We start from the raw sequence: 25,291 nt of genomic DNA, 5'->3' as shown, positions 1-25,291 counted from the left end.
ATATGTCTGAATGTGCATTGTTAGTTTTCTGCCACACAAACTATTCAAATCTAAGATAGCATCTCAACGCTAAACATACTGAACTCTAATGTCAGCATTCAGTCCAGATTTCTAAAGAAGATCCATGAATGACCAGGGCTTCCTGAAACACTGGAAAGCTGAATGGGAATAATAGCACTTTGCACCAATCTGAGGGCTAAATAGCCTAATAACAGACTAAAACCATAAATATCTCTCCTGTTGAGTTCATTTATTCAATAATAAATGTTGTTTTAATTTGGTAATATAAAATTTTTGAAAGGAAAAAAAAAATGCCATTTAATTACATATCCTGAAAATTCCTCTTCCCCACCGTGTCTGTAAAGTTACACAGTAAAAAATTAACAACAATAATCTGACTGATTTAGCCTGTCATAGGTTGAAAAATGTGGGTGTTTGTTTTTTAAAAGTCATATTTTATCCATTTATAAATGGCAGAGTTCCTAACAAAATATTTATCTTTGAAATTTAATATTTAGTTAGAAAGCTAAATATTTAGTTTCCAACTAAATGTTTACGTCAGTCACAAATATTCAGCATGCTAGCAAAATTATTTAGAAAGCAACCTAAATATTTAGGATCCTATCGAAATATTTAATTTGAAAGCTAAATATTTAGTTTGCAAGTTAAATATTCCGCTGATGAATTAAGTATATAGTTTGGAACCCTGACATTTATAAATGTATGAATAAAATGGTGAAAATATGACTTTGGAAAATGAACTTTTTTTCCCTTTATGACAGACTAAATAAATCTGTTAAATTTTTTTGCTGTGTAACTTTAGAAACGGCACAACAGCCAGGGCTTTATTGTGAAAGATTTAGCGGAAATAGTTTCTTTCGTGCTTGTGAACTTGATCTTGTAATACTTTGATAGTTTCGTAGAACTACCGCTGGATAATAATAATGTATGGTGAAGAGGTTCGGGTCCAGCGGTGCCTTTTAATAACACATCACTGCCATGTTTTACCTCAAAACTTACTAGATGTTTGATTGGGAAGAAACAGGTTGCGCCTGCGCTCTGAGCCATACGTGTTTTTTTTTTTGTTTTTTTTTTTCAGCTTGAGATATGCTGGCTTTTCTTGAAAATCAGCAGCTGCTGCTTCAAAGGGCAGAGTGACGGGGACGGAGGAATATCACTGCGATTCATCCGGAGCAGAGGAACCCGGACCGGGCCGTCCCGTCTGGAATCAGACACTATGCTGTTATTTCCTCATGCGTTTCTTGTTTGATGTAGAAAGCGCTCTGCTGGTCGCCTTCAGACGTACTGAGATGGTCTATTTCAGCGATGGCTAAGGGTCTTTTTCCACGAGCCTGGGTGAAAAAGTCTTTCTATTTCCAGGTAAGAACTCTGATGAGAAAAATTGCTGCAAGGAAATGGATTGTAAAAAAAAAAGAAAAGAAAGAAAGGAAAAAGAGGAAGAGATCGTGTTTTGCGTGTCGCTGTCACATCTGTGTGGTTGACAGCTGCCAGTCGGCGTTCTCCTCCTTTGACTCCCTGCGCCGCCAGGGAATTACCTGATGAATGTGAATGACTTGTATACCTTATTACTGACTGCCTGGTTACCACAGGCCTTAACCAGGGAGAATGGAAATTAGCACTTGGCACCTTATTGTAAAAATAGGGTGCAGTGGATTTAGGGGGCTCTAAATAGTTATGAACACTGTCTAGTGGCAGACAGTGCCACTAGACAGTGTTCTAGTGGCACTGTAATATAACTTTGTATATTTTCCCCCTTGTAAATATACACTCCCACAGCTGGATAGTGAAGTTTGGATTTCTACTTCAGGATTGCACAAAACACAAAGTTATATTAAAAAAACTGAAAAAATATGGTTCAAGAGGCCCAATAATCAAGGTGATCAGCTGGAGTTAGTAAACATTGATGACTGATGAGTTCAACTATAGATATTTGGGTCAGAAATTGACTTAAAATTAACATTTAAATGTAGTAATTTATTTGACAGGGAAAATGCATATTAACTAAAATTTCTGTAAATTAAATGGCTATTTTATGTCAGAGACATTTAAAAACTAACAAAGGTTATACAAAACAATGTTAGAACGACTTAACTATACAGACTCAATAAATACAATTAATACAAAAACAGTTAATATAAAACAAAGAAAACTACAATGCAATTGTATAATAAGTCACTAAAACTATTTTAATGACTACAACACCCCTCTCCCCTCCAAAAAGCTATGATTGATGCTGCCTTGCAAGGAGGTGGCAGCAGTAACAACAGTAACAACAGCAAAGATCCTCCTGAGAAATACAGAATAGAAATATCCCTTTACTGTCCAAAGGGGAGAAACTCAGGTTCAGCAGAATCTATTTAAGACAGGTGGGGACATGGATATTAACACAGTGGTTTGAAAGTAAGAATAAGGGGCTGTACAGTAAGGACAAGTTTACAACATGAGACAGATAATACTGTACAGGTATTTAAAATAACATGCAGTTAAAGAACCATGCAAACAACAGGGATGTGCCAATAACAACAGGAATGTTTATTAAAAATGAGAAAACTGCAAATAACACTTAACAGCTGTTGGTAGGAAGGATCTCCTGTAATGCTCCTTTGTGCAGCTATGATGCAGCAGTGTGTCGCTGAAGGAGCTCTTATGTTCCCCAACAGCTTCATGCATCAAATCTGTTGTCCAACAATAATGCAATTTCAGCTTTAAACTGATTCTTCTCACCAACCAAAGCAGCAACTTTATAACTAAACTTAATGCTTAAATCAAATTCGGAAGTAAAATTTACCTTTATGAGTTTTACATTATATTATAAAGTTATTCCCTCATCAAAAACATAGTGTTGCTTTGATTCTTTCATGCATGTCTGAGAAACACTTTTATCTCCATGGTAACCACACAGCTGTACAAAACGCCTTGGTGAACCTAGTGCATTGCAGGTTCACGCATGGTGGGAGTAATTGGTGCAGTTGAGATCACTTTCTGCTTTCTGCTGTAAAGTCTTTCTGCTTATCATTTTTTTGTTGGAAATAGCAAGTAAGAATGTTATTTGCTACACCACCACTTCTATTTATTTATTTTTTATGTTACTTTTTGTGTTAATCTAATTTTATGGTTAATGATGTTAAGGAAAGTATGGAAAAAGCAAAAAAATAAATAAATAAATAAAAATGAAATGACAAGTTAGGTACTGGTTCTGCAGGAAACATTGTTGAGGACTTCCACAAATTTAATTGCCAATTTTTTCTGGAATCCACACAGTGTTCTCACCTACTGTTCACTATTTGTAACAGCTGTACAGAAAACAATTAAACACAGTTGAAGTGAATTTGACAGGATGAAAATTAACAGGAAAAACCACTTCTGATAAGTCGCCTTGTGTGATATCTGCAGGCAGATGCTCATGGAGGCTTGTTTTTGGGATTGAACAGTCTTAATTAAACAATGATTTATAGCAAAATAATACATGCAAAAACTTTGCTGTACAGGCTACAATTTCTTTTAATGTGAGTCTTGTGGGTTTTGCTAGAAGCTTCAACTTTCATGCCAAGTTTCCCTTCATGCATTCCAGTAATGAAATAGGATGTTAAATCCACCCAACAGTATCCTTCTAAGATTGTAACAATCAGTAACCCAGCTGAACAAATGATTCACTTTGTAACATTTGATCCTGTGCTCACTGAGCAGATCTCTTAGCAACAGTTTGCACAACAGTTTGCACAAGCAGTTTGTTTTATTTATGAAACCATCTTTGTACACAGAAAAAATGTCGAAAGGTCCCAGGTAGTTTGGGTTCATTGGTTCTGTGTGCTGTTGAAAGATGATGACGTCTGTTACCGGTGTGCTTTGACGTGTTAAATGCCATACAGATGCTCCTATGAAGTCACTTAGTTAGGTTGTTATCAGACCTGCTTGATCCTTGTTAGCTAGCTTGGTGGCACGTTATCTGACTTGTGAGGGGCGGGGGTTGTTGTGTGTGCTTGTTTTTTCTTCTCGTCATTTTCGTCTTTACAACACTCAAAACTTGCAGATGGATGTTCAGGGTACTGGCCAGAAAGCTCTAAATGGACCAGATCAAAGGTCAGCTCTTAGCTCCAACTTGACAGCGATACTTTGTACAGTTTAGAATCCTATCTTGGGCATTAAATATGGCACAGTATCAGTGTTGTAGTTGGATAACGATGGCTACTTCCTTGTCACAGGAGGTTGTATCCATCCTGAAGACAGATACTGATTTGATTAATGATAGGTCGGCACGGTAACCGAGAGGCAATACTGGCAAGTGAGAATGGGAGGACTCACTAGTGTTAGCTTTGGGGACTAGCATGTCTGGGCTGACCACCCACTGGATTTCCTTTTGTTTTCTCTGTTGTCCATTAGCACAGATAAGCTAGCGTTAGCCCTGATATGCTGGTGTTAGCTTTGGATAGGTTAGCAAGTAGCATCCCTAGGCTGCTCATCTTCAACTTACACTTTTTTTTTTTCTTTAAATAAAACTTTATCAAGGAAAATGTTTGGACTACAATATCTATAAGCGACATACATTAGATATATTGACGTGTCTACCAGAGTTTATTGTACACCAAGCACATACATGCTGTGTTATACAGAGCTGAAGTTGGCTTCCGATTGATGCTTCAAATTTGGCAGGTAGCTAAATGTCGCTCAGTTAGCATTGCTTCCCTTTCATTAATCAGATCAGTAGCTGGCTTCAGAATGGATATAACCTCCGCCGACAAGCTGGATCTGCAATAGTCTGAATTATGGCACTGATATCATGCCATATTTAGGTAGCTGGATGGCTTATTTAATGAGTTTATAAAGAAGAGTTTCTAATTTGAGATCCCTACTCAAGATCTAAGAATCCTGCTGGGTTGGTCATACGGCCAGAAAAGAGTAGCCCATGCTTTAGCCTATAGGCTGCAATAACTACGAGTGGTCGATGCTTGACGAAGGTAAACTAAACGTTGGCAGGTGGCAAACCTAATTCATTCAGCCATGCATGATTTATTACACCCTGACCCCTGTCCTGAATCCTGAACTCGCTGGCTGTTGGTTGTTAATGAAGAGGAGACAGTTGGACCTCAGGAATCTGCTGCTTGGGTTTCACTTTTTTAATTCAAAAGCTTTCACCATATTCATCACTCAACCAGCTCAGAGTGTCAGAGTATGACTCTCCTGTTGCAGCTTTTTTCCTTCCACTCTAACCCTTTTGTCTCGATACATTTTTTTTTTTAGACTTTCTGCATAGACTAGAGTAATGCATGTCTAAGCAGTTCCATCTGACAATGAAGAGTGCTGGTTGTGCTCCCTGTTCTTTCCCCAGGGTCTGTCTATCTGTGTGTTCATCTCTTTGGGGCAGACATTGTTTGAAAGCTAAACAGTTTAGCAGAGGGCAAATCTGTCCAGCTTTAAAATTGATACTTGGGTTGGTTTTTTTTTGTTTTGTTTTTTTGTTTTTTCAAGTGTGATTATAGGGACTAATTATGAGGAGTCAGCGTCTCATTTGCAGTAGATAGCAGTCAGGATGATCTCTATTCAGAGAGAGACGCTGGAATTGCTTAAGTGCAAATTTCTGTTGTGTTAAGCTGCTTCAAGTTTTCTCCATCTCAGAACGCTTACAGGGCAACTGATGGACAGAGAGACAGAGACGCTCTCGGTGAGCGCCACTCCTCAGTAATTCCTCAGTAAATATGATTAGAATCAACATAAAAATGTGTGAAATTAGGCAAAGTGTAGAATGACTTAGTTTTTCTTTCTGTTTTTAAAATGGCTTCCACTTTTTTTCTTTTGGTTGTTTAAATGGAATACCTTAGATTCACCTACAGCTGCAAGCTACTCCTGGCTGATGGTTTCCACTCTACATATTAACCTTATTAAGACATATCTGATGTTTGGACTATTGAAATGGGCAGTCAGCAGTGTTTTTAGAGCGGGTCTCAAGTATTTGCAGAGTTCAGTGCTTGTGATGCTCCAGATGCACCACCAAGTGGACAATGACAGTCCTTAGAATATGTTGGGTAATTGTGATAAATCTACAGCTGGAATAAAACAAGTATTTCTAGCTGAAGAGCCTCATAAGGCGTCTATAGACTCCTTATATGCGCCGATATACTTTGTCTTCTGTTATAAATCTTTTTTTTAAGCTGCAGGATTTAGTGCTTTGACCCGAAAACCACGAAAACTTAGTTGACGATACAATGACTTCATTGATGAATGTTTCATTGTCTTGTTCAGAAAAGTTCTGGTTCTTGTCTATTGGTTTTGGTGCTGTCTGTGCAAAATTTTCTCATGTTACTCCAACATCATGTCATCAATGCACTCAAGCATACATTCCATGTTTGTACAGTCACAGGAGAAAGAGAGTGGCTCACCACTCTCAGTCGGGTCTGGGGGTGGGTTTTGAACTTTTTCTGGGTCATTGGCACAGCTTAACTCTTCCTTCAGTCATTCTGTTGTAGATTTGCTGCTGTTTTTGGGGTCGTTAACATGCTGATGACCCAGTTTAAGCCCAGCTTTGACTGACGGGCTGATGGCCTCATGTTTTGACTCTAGAAGAATTAAATACACAACACTGCTTTGGTCTCGTCGAGTTTGGTCTCTAATTCAAAACTTTCCAAACGGGTTGTGGTGCAATATTAAGACGCTCTCTGTTGTCAGCCTTTTCCAAAAAATCTGTTCTGATGTCTCTGAATATTGCACAGTCTGAGATCGGAAGCTGTAATATTTTTGCACCTGTGAACAAATTGCTCACTTTAGAATTATTGTGTTCAAATAGATTGCAAAATGCCCTTTAGTACTTGCCAGGTCGATCGGCAACATTTGCTTTTCTAGAATCTTTGCTCATGTCTTTGCTCCTTGGTGTTGTGTTGACGCTTATCTGTGGGCTCATCTGTGAGCAGGAAAGATCCAATAACTGAAATGCAACAGTGAGAAGATGATAAAATATACACATGACTCAGTGATCGAACAGTCAACTGAAGATGTTCAGTATGTTTGTCATCCTCATTACCATGGCTGTGACAGTAAATACCATTCTAAGAATGAGACACCGAGGTGGTCATTATATGGGGCTACATGTGTGGGAAAAATTTTGTAGTTATAACATTTTACTTGGTAATTAATTTTGCATTGACTCATTACCCTTGGATATTGTGTATTTACATTTGTTGATGCTGTGACCTCCACACTGTAAAAAAAAAAAAAAAAAGAAAAAAAACGTCATCTTTTGATTAGAGCTACCGTCTCATTCAATGTGGAAAATCCAAAATAAAGAACAGTTTTTTTAGGGGGACGAGGGTAAACTACAGGTTCTCTAAAGTTTTCAAATTTTTAAGCACAACTTGGGCATTTCAGGTTGATCAGACTGGAACCAGGAACTTAGAATTAGTAAGCCATGACTTCCTGTTTCTCTGGGTTAAAAACATGAATATGACCCGTTTTTACCACCTTTTTACTTATCTTCTTTACAAATGCAAACATGGAGATTGCAAAATTTAATTTAGTTTTTTTAAAGCACACCAGTTCACAACATGTCTCAAGCCATTTTACAAAATATATTTTTTATAAAAGAGGAAATTCAATCCAATGATACACTGATTCCATGTCAAGCACATAATGTTCCAGTTGCTCCAAGTTATCAAACTTATTTTTCAGATTGGTTAAAAGTTTCCTATCTAAGGAAACCCAGCAGGTCGCATCGACTGACAAAATTCATTAGTTCTGGATGAACACGTAGCATCTGCAGACAATCGCTTTATGCTGTTGAGTTTACAGCAATTCCTCATACAGATCATAGAGCCACAGTAGAGAGGAAAAACTCCTCTTTAGCAAGAAGAAACCGCCACTAGAACCAGAATCAGAACCTGACTCGGTGTAAATGGCCTTCTGTCACGACCGACTGAAGGTTTGAGAAGACGGCAAATGCGCACAAAAAAGAAAAGAAGCATTGATCAAGGAGAGATTTCTAATTTAAAGAAAGGTTAAAGGTGGTAGTAACTTCATCCAGCTGGTTTTAAAGCTACAATAAAACAGAGTGCATACTGTTAACCACAACAAAACCCCTGCCAATAGTTTTGTCTAGGAGTCAGTGACGTTCTGTGTTAGAAGCATATGGACCAATCAGATCTTTGATGTTTGATGTAGCTGATTATTAAGGGCTTTATATGTGAAACGGAGCATTTTTAAACTTTATTCTGCATGTAGCAGGGAGGCCAAAGAAGGGAAACAAAAATAGGTGAAATATGATTGCCGTTATTTTCATCTGGGAGTGAGTAAACTCGCAGTGAACTGAATTACAAAATTTTCTGTAATTCTCACTTCTTGTGAGTTTGGTGTGAAATCCAGGATGGAGAGGTGGAGACGCAACCCACCCCCACTGTGGTGTGGTGTAGGCCTTAATTCAAAAGGCCTTGGAGAACATCATTGGCATCAAGAACATCACCTGGAGATTTTAGATAATTGGGTCTTTCTGCTGGGTACTGACAGACAATATGGGGTAAATCAACACAGAATGAAATCTCAGACAGAAACAAGTTCATACTTCTTTCTACCACAGCTCAATGTCTCCAAAAACAGAGAATAGAATGCACACATTTAATAATCGTTGCAAATATAAAGTCCATTGTAACAAACAACAGACCCCTGCCTGTCCTGTTTACATGCTACAGTAATCAGAGCAAATCCGAGAAAAAAAAAAAAGAAGTGTAGCACCGGCCTCTGGTTCTGTGCAGCTGCAGACTGTGTTTTGTTAGAATGTGCTAGAACAAAATGAGAGGCAAGCCATGCTGCCAAAATACACAACATAAGCTGTTCCTGCCATGCGATCAAAGGGAGAATTAAAACAACTTGATCCTCTCAGGAGTGGTTACAGGACTTGGGTTGAAAACCGGCGGCAGCTTTGTCTGATTACTTGTGTATTGTGTCTGATGCAAGCTGTTGACCTATTTTTGTTCTTTTCACTCTTCAACGCTTACTTAAACTTACTTATGATATAATATTTTAATAAATCAACACACCGTGCTCAGTCATCCAGTTTGACAGGTGACATGCAATTCAGTTTTGTGCTACATCTTAAAAATGAGACATTTTAAAAACTTCCTGTATTTCCTCGGAAGCCTTCAGATTTAAATGTTGGTTGCCGGTGGTGACCTTTTTGCTTTTTAGAGTTACTTCTTGACGTATTTCTATTGGCATAGAGAAAGAAGAGTACTCACTCATAAAAATAACACATCAAGTAATCCTTAGGGATTTTATCTAGACGCTAAATCCAAACTGGTTCCCCCTGCTGGTTACATATAAGTATTGCAGTTTGGCTTCATGTAAAGATTTCTAAGCGTTCAGTTTCTGTTGCTGGAAACCTTCAGAGGCTAGCTGATCTGGCTAGCTGATCTGGCTAACTGCTCCAGTCAGCAGCTTTATTGGAGGGTGAATCACTCCTTTGTGTTGTCAGCCATGGTTCTGTTTTTCTGTCCCACCTCACCCTGACCTTTGTCACTATGGATTTACTTTACTGGTTGCAATAACATTAACAGTAGGATCTCTGTTGAGACGGACAGAGTAAAGACGTGATAAATGCATCCTGTGACTCTGGCAGGAATTAATTTAGTTGAACTATCTGTAAACAAAAGAGAAAAAAAAGTATCTCACGCAATGTAAAGTTTAGATAAAGGGAAAAAAAAGGCATCTGCTGCAGATAGGAAAGTCATGCTGCCTTAGTTAGTAACCCCATGATGTGGTCAGGGTGGGTTGTGTGTCAATGTGAAATGTGACTGGATTTCTAAACTACATGTAAATGCTTCTTAATAAAACGAGAACATAAAAGAAAAAAAGATGCACATATATATATATTTTTTATACCAATTGATTACTGTCTCCTTTTAAACGATGATTCCTTGTCTCTGGTTCTTCCCTTCAGGCTCGGATCTCCTTCGTGCGGGTGAAGTACCTGTTCCTCACCTGGCTCACCGTCCTGGTTGGCAGCTGGGTTCTCTACGTCCAGTACTCGGCTTACACAGAGCTGTGCAGAGGACATGAGTGCAAGAACGCCATCGTAAGTGAAACCCCTGAGAATGAAGCAGTGAAATGAAAATAACACACCAAAGTCATAATAATGGCTGTTGTAAGTACTTTTCAGTGTCAGCTTTTAAATTTTATTATGTAATAAAGGTTTTCTGCCTAAACAAACTGGTTAATCTTTATTTATTCACCAGAAAGTTCTGCTTAAATAAAGAAGCAGTGGAGGAAAAATGACACCTTTAGTGTTTCTATGTGAAGTAAATTCAATCCATCCATCCATTTTCTTTACACCCTTGCCTCTAGTGGGGCTGGGAGGGGTGTGAAGTAAATTATTAGTAATTACTGATTAACCAGTAAAGTACATACATGTATGGACTCTGTGATCTGTTCCATTTTCTCCATGTTGGTCAGAATTAAAGTTGTTTTCCACACCTGAAAAGACACCTTTACAACAATCGAATCTACTGAAAAATGAAAACTCTTTTTTTTTCTTTTCTTAATTATATGCTCTATTCTGTTGATATATTTCAGAAGATTTTAGATCTATTAAGTGAGTTCATGTGCTTGTAAAAGTAATAACTTTGATCTTCCTCTATAGCTTTTAAGTTTCTGCACTTTTTTTGCATTGCTGAGCATAACATCTGATCTCTGCCTTTGCATTTTCTGTATTAGGAACAGATTTGCTTTGTACCTGTGAGGGACTGTGATCATATGGAAAGATCTGGGTTATTGGTGCAGGCCTGGGGTGAGATCTTGTAGTACTCGGTTGCTCCTCTAGCTTGTACAAATGTGTCTTTATTAAAAGTGTGCTGAGATTGGAACCTTGAGGACCCCCATAATCTATCTGTTTGCTCAAATTCATGAACACAAAACACTAAGTAGTCTAAGTCTGCAAATTAAGTTTAAGCCTAAACATGGCTCATTTTTAAGGATTGCCAGGAAAACACTACGCTCTTTATTGCCTTGCTATGGAATTCAGCTTGATTCTCATCTCCCTTTAAGTGCTCTGTCTGGGATTTCTCCCGCTGAACTCAATTTGTCTGGATCCATTTCAGTCCAGTCAATCGGCAAACAGAAGGAGGAGTTGTGAACAATGACATTGATTTCCTGTGCTGTTTTAGGTTGTAGTCTGCCTATCTAGGGTTGCTTCCAGCAAGCAATAATTTTTCCAAAGCTGAGTCCAGACCCTATGTCCACAGCAAAGCGTGGAACCAGAATTCTCTAAAATTCACCATTTTCTTTTCCAAGTGTGATAAATACAGGAGGGGAATCATCGATGGCTCCGCTTGCAGCAGTCTGTGTGAAAAGGAAACGCTCTACATGGGCAGGTGTCTGTCTACACTACCAAACAACCAGGTAGGAGACACGAGGATTTCTTCTTAAACTACCATTCACTATCATTTAGCATATAGTAGGTGGTGTTTGACTGACGACCTGCTTTTTTCCAGGTGTACACAGGAGGCTGGGGGGACCACGGTGGGATCATCCGCTGCAAACTGGGGGAGGTGGGTCACTACGAGCTGGGTGAGGAGCCGGAGCCACGAAGAGAAACCCCAGTGTTTGACAAGCCTAACAGAGGCACCTCTGTTGAGAAGTTCAAAGAGATGCTCTTCAACCATCTCAAGGTGGAGGAGCATCCACCTGAGTAATTCAAGTTTGCACAGAACTAAATCCTAGATGGATGAACGCCTTACATGTCTTCCCTTCTCTACCAGTCCAAGCTTGGAGAGCACGCGGACCTTCCCAGTCTTGTCAGCCAGATCCTCTCCGTCGCTGATGGCAACAGAGATGGACGGGTGTCACTCCCAGAGGCTCGTTCAACGTGGGCCCTTCTGCAGATGGATGAGGTATCTCACATGGTAGTTTAAATGTCCTAGCTTGCAGAGTTGAAGAGTGATCTTATGGTGGTCCTTCGATAAGATTCATCAGGTTTGTCTTCAATTTGAAACAAAGAGCCTCAGTGTTGCTGTTTAATTCTGGTTGAATGGTTGGTACATCTTTTTATTAGAAATGGTGGAACTCCTTTCATTTCTCAGAGTATTCCAACTTTCAGTCATAGTCTATAACTTCTCAGTTATAAAGTTGACGGGGTCATTGAGGATTCTTGATGTTTCTCTTCTAAAGCCGAGACAAAATTTGTGCTGCTGCTTGTTTGCAGTGTCCAAACACTAACCATGTTTCAAACATCTAGTTGTTGGTTTTAGTTAAAGAAGGAGAATTTGGAAGTATTCCATCTCAGCCATTATTCTCTTTGGTTTGTGCAATACAGCTGTACTTCTGGCAGGGAAAAAGACCCTCAGCTTGACTCCACCACCACCATGGTGGTAGGTTACAAAATCAAACATTCCTATAGTCATTTACTAAACAACTCAATATTTGTCTCATATTGTTATTTTGCGGTTTCATCACTGTGGACGTTGATACTTGTGTCCAACCTCTGGTTTATTGTCTGCTTGAGTCTTGTTGGTTTTTCATTTATTTAGAAAGACTTTGACTAATTCCCTTTCATCGATTGCTGGCAGTTTGGGTCCAATTATTGAAACTTTGACTCAGTTGGTTGTTCCTATCAGACAATGATTTCACACACAAGTTAGTTTTGGAAAGCTTGCATTGGGCTTCAATAGACTTTATGACCCCAAACCTTTTGAAGAGTGACTGAATCTGCTTCAAAGCAAGAAAACTGTTAGTTTTTATTTATTGATGCTGAGTGTTTTCTGTAGCCTTGTGATGACACAGACTTCTACTCTGTTCATTGAGGTTCTGCTGGGCCTGCTGCTCCAGGATCGTGGGCATACACCACGGCTTCTTGGCTACTGTGGAGATCTCTACATGACAGAGCGGATTCCCAACGGGCCCCTCTATGGGTTCTCATTGCCCTGGCCTCTTGTATCCTGGGTGCCAGGAGGTTTGCAGCGCACCATGGACCAGTGGTTCACCCCTTCCTGGCCTCGCAAAGCTAAAATCTCCATGGGCCTGCTGGAGCTCGTGGAGGACATTTTTCACGGTACCTACGGGAGCTTTCTGATCTGCGACCTCGCTGCCATGCACTTTGGTTACACCGACCGCCATGAGCTCCGGCTCACAAACACACAAGTGTTGGTCCCTGAAGAGGAGTTTAGGCGCACCATGAGAGTCCTGAAGTGTGAGACAGACGCCGACTGCATGTATGGAGCAGACTGCCAGACCTCATGCGACCCGTCTAAGAAGCGGTGCAGGGAGGAGCCGGTTCAGCCCAACCTAGCAAAAGCATGCGGCGTGTTGAAGGACTACATCCTGCGTGGGGTGCCTTCAGAAATGAGAGAGGAGCTGGAGAGGCAACTGTATGCCTGCATGGCTCTCAGAGGTAACGCCGGTCAGATGAACATGGAACACTCACTCATCCTCAACAACCTAAAAGCTCTGCTTTGGAAACGGATCTCACACACCAAGGACTCATGATGTGGGGGATTGTCGTTTTGAAACCATGATCATCAGGTCTCCAAGTGGAGCCGAGTGAAAGCAATGCTGTGATTTATGAGTAGAATATATAATGAAATCATATCCATCACCCTCTAACACTTATGAATAGAGATGCACTGATGAGAACTTTGGGGCCAATTTCTGATCTCCATTTTTATAAAGCATTACCAATTTTCACTCTGCAATTTCTCTTTTAAAACTAGGATGAGACGATATTAAGACACAATTCCAAATATTTTTTTCAAGCCTGTTTGCTGTGAGCGGTCATATTTAAATGGAGCAGAGGTAACAGCAAGCAGGTGTGTGGGAGCAGCAAAGTTTTATTGCTGTTTTATAACTAAGGAAAAAAATGATTGGACATTTTCAGCTGGATTTAGCATTTTATTAGCAATTAGCATAGTTAGCATTGAAAAACAGTATTATTGGTGTGTAATCCCTTTAGAGTCCTTTGACATTTTCAAATTCAGTATATTCCCTTAAAGATAAGGTAATTTTATTTATATAGTACATTTTCAGCAACAAGGCAATTCAAAGTGCTTCACATGAGTTAAAAGTAAGGCAGAGTTAAGGTAGAGGTTTGATTTTCAAACAAAGCACCTTTACCATAATGCGTTCAGCCTTCCTATTAGGTTTTGTCCACCTCCTTTCAGGAGTAGCAAACAAACAAAGGTGCTCTAATTCATTTTCATTTTGTAATGCAAAGTGTTATTTAAGTGTGGCACATTAATTTAACTGTTTGAAACTATTTGAAATACCAAATTTACCATAAATAAATTAGCAAGTTTAATATCTTTTGTTTTTAAACTTTGAAACAGGTGTGTAAAATATGCCACCACTACTCTCTTTGCTTTTCTAAAAGTTTGGGGCCTAAAACCTGAACTCGGTGATTGTGTGTTCTCATCAGGCAAATCTGAAAAGTATGGTAATGTTTTGTGCTGTTCACCACAGTGGAATGTTATTTTTGAGATAATGACTCGGTGACTAATTCACTCGTTCTGCCAAAACCATCCTACAGCGGATCTACATCACCTTTACTTTGAGATGAAGAAGTATTAGAAAATCAGAGTGCACTTTTAAAAAGGATGAGACAAATATTTGATCAAATCCACAGGGGACCACTGTTAGCACTGCACTCCTTTATTTTTTGAACTACACTTAGAAAACTAAGCAAAACAAAATATAAACAAAACATGCACATCGAAAATGAATCTTAGAACTGTTTTATATCTCACTAAATGATAGTTTTTGAGGTTAGATTCTTTCCTCCACTCTTAGAACACACTATGACTTTAGTAAACTCAAACAGTGATAGAAAGATGAACTACAAAGAGGCAACATAACACTGATGTAAACTTATGGTACAGCTGATTATGAACCTTCTGTCAACAAGAGATCTAAAGAAGCTTTGCTTTCAGTTTCTTATTATCACAACATGAGATGTAATGTCATTGCCGAAACTGTAATCTGAAAGTCGAGAGCTGGTCAAAGGTTTACGTTATTGTGCTGGATTTCCTGATTTTCAACAGGTTCTTTCTAGGCCCAGTGATTGTACAAGTTAAATTTCAAACCCAGTTTGGGTGTGTGTTTGGGGTCGTTGTGTCTTACAGGTTCAGGTCATTTGATGTGGTCAAAGAATATGCTGTCTGAAATATCCTGACAATTTCCTTTTATTTAGGGTGACAGTTTGGGTCAGAGGAATGAGACTTTGATGCTGTCGGGTGTTCGAACTGGAAAACAGTTCAAAGACATTTCATAAATGGTTTGGTAATACATAAAGCCAGCTAACAATGGAGCTGACAGAAATCATGCCACTAATGACCCCGTTTACTCAACTGTAAATCAGCTGTTAATAAGCTTAGGCTCCATGTAAAAACAAAAAGGGAACTACAAGCTTCCCGTTTTCAAATAAACCAAGCATATCCAACCCCGGAAACAAAGCATTACCACTGTTACTGCTAAGTTAGAATGACCTACTGGCTCGTTCTAGCAAATGTGGTCTACTGATTGTGTTCAAAATAATAGAAGTGAGATGTATTAAAAAAAAAAAAGTCTGGTAAATGTATTTTTAGAAATAGAAATGCATTAGAGAGGGAGAACATGCAAACTCCATGGAGAAAGACCCCAGGCTGGGATTCACACCCAAGACCTTTTTTCTGCAAGGCAGCAGTGCTACTAACTGTGCCACTCTGTAGCCCATAAAACCAGTTATGTATTCCTCTGTAAAGCATTTGAGATCATTCTGGTAATCAGCCTGTTCTTTTCAGCAATTCCATTTCTGCCCTCCCTTCGATCAGCGTTTCAGTCAAAGAAGCATCTTCTTCTGGACAACGCCTGGAACAATATTCCTCTGCTTCATCCTTGAAATGAGGAACCAACCGCTTAACAGCTAGCACCTCACTGACTGAATTTCACACTATTATTTTGAACACACCTCCTTTTAATTAATGGCTACAGCAGGCTGCGGGTCATGTCTGTTGGTTTTCCATTTCTCCACTACATCTAGAGCTAAATCAGTTTAGCACCTACAAATATTTCCACTAAAAACTGATGAGTCGGTCTGATGTCGCTATTTTGAATGTGATCTTAAGTGTTGACAAGCGTTAACTGTCTGATGGCTAAGAAATGAAGATCAGAAAGGCTTTGACTTGTCCAGGTTAGCATTGTCTGAGATGTAAGACAGGATAAACTGTACTCCAACTCCAAACTGTGACTAAATGGAACTGCATAAACCTTTGACCTCAGTGGCCAAATTCAACTGACAGGCCTTCATTTCAGTCTGAGTGTCTTTATGCTCTCGAGCACAGGAATGTTTTTCTCAAATGTCTCTTTTCAAACTGCACGATAATCCCTCCTGGCGCCATATTTGTTGACATAATTACAACTAATGGATCAATCATGACTATGACACTGCTGCAGAACATAGTTCAGAAACATCCTTTTATAAAGGATGTTTCTGAACGCTACAAAAACAGTGTTGGTGTTTGTTCTGCCCATATGTCTTGAAATAATTATTTTATTATTATCAGACCAGAAGTAATTGAGGTTCAGATTTTCTCATTGCTTTTGTCCAGATGAACTCTGAAGGACACGGATCAGAATCCATCATGTCATGCTGTGTATCTGTGTTCATCACTCGCTGTACTGGGTGTTTCTTACACAGCGAAAACCTTCTCATGTAAATTTTCCATGTTTGTATTTCTCACTAAAATGATCTGTAAAACAGTCTATTTTTGAATTCTCACATATGATGCTGAAGTTACTTTAAGAATGTTTACCGTCGATGGAAATGTGATCTTAGACATCCAATGCTGATTTTCTTTTTTTAAGGTTCCTTTTCATTGTAGCTGGATTCAAATATGACTTCAACCACTGAATTGTAGACTTAGCTGACCTGTAGAGCACATCAACATTGCAGTCAGTGCTGCCTTGAGTTGTGATGTTTACTATTTGAAGAAACCAGCATGATTTTTGCACAATTAAATGCCATACCACTTACTGTCCTGAATGTAAGGTGTCTTTATTAGGATTGAACTCCAACAGTTTAAAAGATGAGTTGTTAAAACAAGTTGATCTTTGTTTCAAGTAGAAGTGACTCAAAAGAGAAATCCAGTAGAAAAATGTTCAACTTTGACTACAAACTGAAGCAGGAAACACTAAACCAGAAAGTGGTGATCATTACTTGTGTTGCATGTTCCCTTAAAGTCAAAGTTGGACCTGCAAACACCATCTTTACCATGTTATAGAACCAAGAACCAACCAACCAGTGGGATTCTTATTTTATATGCTCAACAAGCAGGCTACTGTTAGCAGTTTAAAGCTGCACCGATTGCAGATTTCTGGCCGATCACTGATTTTTAAAAAAGCCTGACTTGCCAATTCCAGTTTTAGCCAATTTTTCTTCTTCAGACATTAATCGCAAAACAAAAGGTTCTGATTCACTTTCAAAACGCTTGAAGTCCAGTTTGAAGTTTCCAGTCAGTCATGACTCTGGGAGTGAATCCGCATCTGCAGCAGTTGGTCTGTTTTATTTAGTCCAAAGTTAGAGCAGCCGTCTGGGAGACGGTAGAGCGCTCGTTGCTTTCCCTCCCCTGTAAATTTTTTATGTGGATGCCAGTTTAATTTTTAATTCTTTTTTAGTTAGTTCCTGCTCTAATGACTATTGTATTGTTGTGCTGATGGAGCAGCAGACTGGAACTCCATGGGCTAAGGGGAAGATAAGAGACACCAGAGGCAATATTAAAAGCTGCTGCATTTCCTGAACTCTCCAGGCTGATCTCCATGCCGCGCTGCACCTAAAAATGATCGATTCAAAATGAGCCCCAACCAAGTTTTGAGTGCATGTGCTGTATGGTACATGGTACAATTCTGGTGGCAGATTTTATATAAATCTTAAGACTGAATTTTACTCCTACATAAATCTGAATCATTCAGATTTAGACAAGCCCCTGCGTTTCTCACATCTTGTACTTAATATAAAACACTGTAGTGACATGCTAACTCAATGTGACAGTCATGATGTGTTTTGGTGTGTGTGTGAAAGATTTATGAACAAAAAGTGGAAATGAACCTTTTACTGTAACTATTCCTAAGGTTTATTGCAAAGCAGCCATGTTGGGAGAAGATTCCCAAAGGGAATTCTAACTTTTGGGAACCTTAATGTAATTTGAACAGTTCAAGTCCTTAAGGGACAGTATGTGATTTCCAGCCACATAGTATAATTTAATAGCAGTCAAGTATCTGTTACCTTTGTTATAAAAATGCTGTATGCATCAAATATACTTAAAAGAAAATTCAACTTTATAATTTAGTGCCTTGAAATTGGGCCTCTGTCTCTTTAAGAAACTTGCTCTTTCCAACGCTCCACCTTCAGGAAGTCATCACAACATGGCTCCTCTATTAACCCTTTAACAGTGTTGCTCTGAGAGGAAGCTCCTATAATGAGCTCAGCAGATGCATAATTCCCTCAGGTGTTTGCTAATTGCTCCTGGCTAGTCTGAAGGAGCAGAGTTATAGAACTCTGAGGCTTTGTGAGGCAGAAGCTTTGAAGCTTTGGAACTACAACTCAGAGGAGTTGCGCCTCTGTCCCACCCAGGTGTTTTACATAGCTGAGCGGTTGCCATGGGAGGTTAAAGGATCATGAAAGAATCAAGGAAACACTCCAGGTATGTTTTTGATGAGGGAATAAAAATCTGATGTAAAGTTTAAAAAATATATATATTAAACAATACTGCCCCTTTAACTTTAAGGTATCATTTACCATCATTGCAGACTGGCAACTTAAAAGTACTTTTATGTAAAACATTGAGACCCAATTCTTTAAACTGAACCATGAGACACCAGTAAGAATAGAGACACAGGGTTGACTTTAATAGATTTATTTTTCTGAGATGTTCTTCCCCTAACCATCCCCTGCTTCTTGTTCTTGCGCTCGTAAGAAGCTGGCCTTTTTCTGGGCAACGCGGTTCTTCCTCTGTGCCAGGGATAACTTGGCGCGGTTCCACCTGCCAGACAAACAAAAAGCCAATTCATTAACATTCACTACATCAGCCGAGAAAAAGTAGGCCCATCTACGAAAGGCGTTCTCCATGCAACCCAACACCAGGAATCTGCCATTAAACACATGCAGTTTTGTTTTTGTTTTTTTTTTAAATAAAAAAGACAACATTTCTGAATCCACCTGGAACCCACCTCTTCTTTGTGACGTCTTTATTGGGTTTCTTTTCATGTACGGGATTGGCTCTGATGGCGGCGTGTGCTTTCTTATACATCTCTTCTACCTGAAAGCAGAATTGCATCATTTGAACAGTGGATCGGCAACATCTCAGACTTCAGAAGGATTTGCTGTGCTTCTCTCAGCCCCGTCTTGAAAAGGACAGTGGACATCAGCCGGTGCAAATGAAGGACCAACTACATTTTGCTCAGCGTACGTTTATCATCACCGAGAAGCAAATTCGAGAACAAGAGATGAACAGCAGAATGTTTGGTAAAGTTGGCTTTCTTTCTGAGCGGCGACCCTACCGTATCCGGTGTCACTCCGTTCTTGATGAAGCGGGAGAACTGCTTCTTGTAGGCGTCCTCGTCCTCCTCCATCAGGTAGGACATGTAATCCGCTACGTTCATACCCATGATGTGCTTTCGGTGCACCTCCGCGTTGAACTCTTTGCTCTCTGCGTCGTAACCGGGGAAGCGTTTCAAGCTGCACGGAACAAGACAGAGTCAGAAAGTGAAGTTCGGACTGATTCTACTCTTCCTAATAAAACCTAAGCCAACAGACCAGTAGGAACCCGGTTCTACTTGTCTGCTTCGGTTCACCTTGCTTCTCTCAGCCCCGTCTTGAAAAGGACAGTAAACATCAGCCGGTGCAAATGAAGGACCAACTACATTTTGCTCAGCGTATGTTTATCATCACCAAGAAGCAGAGGAGAACCAGCGAGACGGGGTGGGACTAGTTTGACCGTCTGCATATATGCACATGCATCAGAATAAAATGAAGGACCAGTTATAGACACGCTGCAACGTGACGTCGCACGAACAAGATTCCGCCCCCCAACTTCCTGCTGAGGGGATAATAATCGCAAAATAAACGTCAAGCCTAAAAACATGAAGCTAACAGACTGAATGCTTTGGGAAATGTTTGTGTGTTTTTGGTGTTGAATCCCGATTCTTTAATGACATTGTTGTCAGTTGCTATGGCAACGGGCCTGTGTATAGCCTAGCCGACACAGGGTCAGAAAAAAAAAAAAAAAAAAAGAATCTGTGTGGTTCTGATTTATTCAATGTTTTTTCTGTGGACAGAAATCATATTGGTACCTGAGGTTTCAGAACAGGATGACGCTTAGGTTTATACAGGTGAAGAAAAAACAATGAATGCTTTCGGCAGCACACTGCAAGACATTTTTAGTTGAGCTTTAATAAGCTCCTAATGTTACAGGCTGCTGATCAGCAGATACTGTTACCCTGTACAGTGGTAACTGTATCTGCTTTTTTCTCTTCCCTGTAGAATTTATGATGATCATTTTTGGAGCCAATTGTGTAACAAACCTTTCTATGTTCAGAATGTGAACGGGACAATGAAGGCATGTGGATTATCTGCCTGTTTTAACTCCAGCTCTTTGGTGGCTGTGTGCTGACATTTATCTGGTTGCAAGGCAAACACCTTCTGGTGAAACTTTAACTGCAAAGGGCATTGATGCAGCCACATGTTTCATGGAGGTTCTGCTGTAAATATTAACCAGCTGTTCAAAAGAAAAAGGGACAAAACAAGTGAATCACTTTCCAACTCTGTCCTGTCCACATGTTTACTTCCACAAATCCAAATTAGCAGAAGCTAATGAAAGAAAGCAGAAACTTGAATACACAAAGAACATCAAATCTGATTATTTTTAGAAGTCAGGACATAATTCAACCAGATGTGCTTTATTAAATGTTTCATAACCAAAACGTCTGAAAAGAAATATTCTGCATTCATCAGATCCATTTATTATGAACTGTTTGATTTACATATTCTGCTCAGGATTGATGCAGTGTTGATGCATCACCCCTACCAGCAGCTCTGACCTCATTAACCTGCACCAGGATCTGTGGAACAACTTTCCATGAAAACCTGATGATATGCAAGTAGAAACACGTCTGCAGTTACAAACAGAAAACCAACATGGCTTCACCTTAAATGTTTATGCAATACTTGGTGTGGCAAATTGATGAATGGGTGACTCTATAGTAACTATGCCCCTTTTTTTATACAAAGTAAATGAAGTGGGGAAAGAAAGATGACCATCAGGGCTGCACAATATAGTGCAAATATATCATCATCTCAATATTCATATCGCAAAGGACTGCTTAGATGGCAATAACTGTTGGCTAATAAATCCCAAATAATAAACTAATCTTTTATTATAAGGCAGTTGATGCACCTGACTTTCTTTCCTTAGTTGTACCAAAGAACAAACCAAACAAAAAATTTAAACTGTATGAACTATAGGAGTTATTTTCACAGGGTATACCGCCATCTGCTGACCGTTGTGGTTGTGGAGTCTTTTTCATACTGGTAGTCTGACTGGTTTATAAAAGATTCATATTCATGTGCTGTCCAGTCTCCTGCAATTTATTTATCCATATATTATACAAATACAGACTGGCGACCTGTCCAGGGTGACCCCGCCTCTCGCACGAAACATTCGCTGGAGATGGGCACCAGAGGTGGTCTGACCGAAACCATGGGAACCTCGGCTGGGACTCTGTCTGAATTGTTGCTCTTGCTTCATTAGTTTGTGTAGTTTAATCCAGCAGCCTTCTGAATGTCTGATGAAGCTCTGCTCCTTACAGCCCAATCTACTCCCTGCTTTGATACAAACATTTTCTAACACACACACACACCCATCACACTGACCTGTGAGGAATGGCCAGGCCTCCATCCACTGCCCCCTTCAGCGCTCCAAACACCTTGTTCCCTGTGGTGGTTCTGGCCAGCCCAGCATCCAGGTAGCAGGTGAAGGCGCCCGGCTGTCCGTCCACGCTCTCCACGTTGAACTCGTCTCCCGTCACCTCCACCTGGCCCTCGTACACCTGATCCATGCCAAACTTGTGCAGCAGCTATGAAGAAAATAGTTTGGGTTTTTTTTTCATTGTCATTTCGTTTTATTTTGTTGTGACTTTTGGTCTGTCTAATTCAGTTTGCTTTAATTAGCTTTTAGTGTCGATTTGCAATTTTTTCTTCGTTATTATTGGTTAATATTTAGTTTTAGTTTAGTTTTTATTAAATATTGTAGTAGTTTTAGTTTGTTCAAATGGTGCATTGTATTGTGATTATGTTTACATTGATTGGGTAGTGAATGCTCAACACAAGATTCCATTTTGATAAAGTGTATTAAATTACTGTTGAACATCTGACTGGTGTTTTCTCCCAACTTTTGCTGTCACTATTTTGTGGACTAGCATAGCGTAGCCACCAGGAGGAGTATGGAGTACCGTGATTAGCCCCCAGCCGAGGTAAACTGCTTGTGTGAGTGAAAAAATAAACAAATTTCAAATCTTTTCGAAAGGCTAAACGAAGAATAATATGTCTATAACTTAAGTATGTTTCAGTTAGTTTTACAAACACATGATACAGTTCCAAGTTAGTTATTCTTTTCCCCTCCTTAATTACCGTTTTTATTCATTTCAGTTACCGAAACTGTTTTCTTAATTTCAGTTTTGGTTGGCTTTCGTGACCTACAGTAACTTTGGTGAGAAGAACGGCTGTGGAGGTTCAGAGGTCAGATCCTTACCCTCCGGGCCAGCAGCAGTCCGGTGCAATACGCCGCAGCGTAGTTGGTGAGCCCCACGTTGATCCCGTATTTGGGCAGCTCATGGGAGTAGGCGGCGCTCACGATGTGATCTCCCTCGATCTTTGAGTAGGCGATCTGGACGACGGGAGAAAACAGAAGACGGTAGAATGGATCTTTTTTTTTTTTTTAAATGAGTGTTTAAGTGTGTGTATGTGTGTGTCTGGGGCTAACCTGGCAGCAGATATCCCTGTTGGAGAGTCGGACGATCAGCCGGTACTTGGGGGTGTTGTACTTGTTCTTGTCCTGAACAACCAGCCGTTTGCGGGCGTAGAAGTCAGTTTTCCCCTCTGATAATTCAATAGGATGCAGAGTCAGCGGCTTATTATTCCATAAGTACCAATTAATCTGATTACCCCACTATTTTTTAAGCGAAATACTTGAAGCAAGCTATTATTTCTGAATCGTAGGTTTTTGGAAAACAAACGGAACACAAGAAATTTGTAAGAGAGGAAGAACCTTCATGTTGCGTTTACTGACCTGCCAATCACTGATCAGAACCCACCCAGAGAAAGCTAGCTACACAGCAAACTTTAAATTAATTCACTATACTATGATAACATTTCACAGCTCACTCTTACAACATTTTAGCTATGACCAGAGGGTCAAAAATGACCCCAGATACTGTCATTTTTACCTATGTATCTTTTATTTTATTCCATTTGTTTTGGAAACAACTTTTCCCCCCAGCACATGAACTACACTCCATAGCAGGGGTGGGCAACTCCAGGCCTCAAGGGCCGGTCTCCTGCAACTTTTAGATGCATCTCTACTTAACACACCTGAGTCAAATAATTAGGTCATTAGGACTCTGGAGAACTTCACTGCACTTAGGAGGTGATTCAGCTGTTGGATTCAAGTGTGTTGGACCAGAGTTGCAGGACACCGGCCCTCGAGGACCAGGATTGCCCACCCCTGCTCTATAGACATTTACTAGGAATCTCAATTTGGTGCCTGTTAGTTGAAGCACTTTACCTCTTCTTCTTCTGAATTTCACTTCATATCTCTTGAAGTAGGCTTTATTTTTCACCACCTTGACGAAACCCTGCGAATATACACACGCGTGCGCGTCAGTTTAACACTAAAGACAACAAAGCAGAATATAAACAAACTATTATCTGTTGAGGCTCAACCAGAACTTTTAAGTTTCTGGAAAGGCTCCAGGAGGTCAGCTGAGGTCCAGTCAGCCATGAGTCGCCACGCTGGAGCTAAGCGGCTCACCGGCCAGAAACAAGCAAACATCCGCGGGCATCCAGCTCCATCCGCTCCTCACACAGCCGGGAACACCGCTGCACCATCACACACATCTCCACATACTCCGCCTGCCCGATATTACACAAATATGAACACTATACACTTACCATTTCCCCCTTATTTTCACTCCTCTTCCACCACAATTCAAGGAAAGGCCTGCAGAACACGGAAAGCTGCCGCTTGCAATCACTACTTGTCTTCCGGTAAAGCGCCTATCTCGTCATGCGGCAGCGCCACCTGTCGGATTAGAAGAAAGTTTCGTCCACAGACACCTACAGAGGGCAGTAGGACACAGCGGTGTGATTCAGCAGTACCAATTAAATAATTATAATACACGTACGTCAAAAAAAAAAAAATCATAGAATATGATAGAAAATTAAAATGTTTAGATACTGTTTTACTATGATAAATAGTAAGGAAGTTTAAGATTTTTGTCACTCCTTTACAAAGTGAAACACATAATTTACACTCACAATAAAATATTTCAAGTCTTTATTATTTTGATGATTATGGCATACAGATAATGAAAACCTAAAATCCAGTGCCTGAGAAAATTTGAATGTTGTGAAAAAGTTAAATATTGGAAACTCCTGGTGTCATTAATCTAATTATCTTAAAGATTTCCTGAGTTTCTTTCACTCTGGCTCAGTTGGACATAATCTCAGGGAAGACTGTTACTGACACCCTGCACAAGGAGGGCGAGCCACATGAAGTCACTCTTAAAGAAGCTGGTTGTTCACAGAACATGTTCTTAAAAAGTTGAGTGGAAGGAAAGCATGTGGTAGGAAACTGTGCACAAGCAACAGGAATAACTACAGCCTTGAGAAGATTGTCAAGCAAAACTAGTTCAAGAATCAGAGGGAACTTGAGTAAACTGAGGCCCCAAACAAGCAACTGAGTGAGTAGAAATAAACACTTTAACCTGTCTGTCACTAGAGGACCCAAATTTGGGTCCTCTCGTGACAGGGGTGTCAAACTCCAGTCCTCAAGGGCCTCTGTCCTGCAACTTTTAGATGTGCCTCTGCTGCACCACACCTGAAAAGAATAATTAGGTCATTAGCAAGGCTCAGGAGAACCGATCTACACAGGGAGGAGGTAATTAAGCCATTTCATTCCACTGTTTTTTACCTGTGGCACCTCTAAACACTGCAGGACAGCGGCCCTTGAGGACTGGAGTTTGACACCCCTGTCATTCTGAATGACAACCTGAGACCAAC

The 25,291-nt window shown here is 40.0% G+C and overlaps 2 protein-coding genes across 2 annotated transcripts; one reads left to right on the top strand and one right to left on the bottom strand.

The window, feature by feature from the left end:
* The first annotated feature begins 824 nt into the window (after positions 1-824).
* Positions 825-16,993, top strand: dipk1aa (divergent protein kinase domain 1Aa). Its single transcript, XM_014968511.2, has 6 exons — positions 825-1,380; positions 9,938-10,072; positions 11,287-11,394; positions 11,487-11,663; positions 11,754-11,885; positions 12,796-16,993. Exons 1-6 carry the CDS (start codon positions 1,327-1,329, stop codon positions 13,474-13,476), a joined length of 1,287 nt encoding a protein of 428 aa, XP_014823997.1. The 5' UTR covers positions 825-1,326; the 3' UTR covers positions 13,477-16,993.
* Positions 16,994-18,856: 1,863 nt separating this feature from the next.
* Positions 18,857-24,312, bottom strand: rpl5a (ribosomal protein L5a). The gene is made up of 8 exons (XM_014968517.2): positions 24,182-24,312; positions 23,796-23,865; positions 22,995-23,110; positions 22,764-22,898; positions 21,887-22,089; positions 19,516-19,693; positions 19,186-19,274; positions 18,857-18,998 (listed from the first exon to the last, which is right to left on the bottom strand). The coding sequence occupies exons 1-8, from the start codon at positions 24,182-24,184 to the stop codon at positions 18,896-18,898; spliced, it is 897 nt and encodes a 298-aa protein (XP_014824003.1). The 5' UTR covers positions 24,185-24,312; the 3' UTR covers positions 18,857-18,895.
* Positions 24,313-25,291: the final 979 nt, after the last annotated feature.

Source organism: Poecilia mexicana, unplaced genomic scaffold, assembly GCF_051168715.1.
Source record: "Poecilia mexicana isolate PSO_F unplaced genomic scaffold, ASM5116871v1 scaffold_17, whole genome shotgun sequence".
NCBI classification, from domain to species: Eukaryota; Metazoa; Chordata; class Actinopteri; order Cyprinodontiformes; family Poeciliidae; genus Poecilia; species Poecilia mexicana.
This window is presented reverse-complemented; position numbering and strand designations above follow the sequence as displayed.

Coding starts and splice junctions, on each gene's coding strand:
- rpl5a (XM_014968517.2), bottom strand. Junction 22,090..22,763: donor GACTGCTGCTGGCCCGGAGG/GTAAGGATCTGA, acceptor TTTTCTTCATAG/CTGCTGCACAAGTTTGGCAT. Junction 19,694..21,886: donor GGCCTGGCCATTCCTCACAG/GTCAGTGTGATG, acceptor TGTTCCGTGCAG/CTTGAAACGCTTCCCCGGTT.
- dipk1aa (XM_014968511.2), top strand. CDS start 1,327: ATGGCTAAGGGTCTTTTTCCACGAGCCTGGGTGAAAAAGTCTTTCTAT. Junction 11,395..11,486: donor CTACACTACCAAACAACCAG/GTAGGAGACACG, acceptor GCTTTTTTCCAG/GTGTACACAGGAGGCTGGGG. Junction 11,664..11,753: donor TGCTCTTCAACCATCTCAAG/GTGGAGGAGCAT, acceptor CTTCTCTACCAG/TCCAAGCTTGGAGAGCACGC.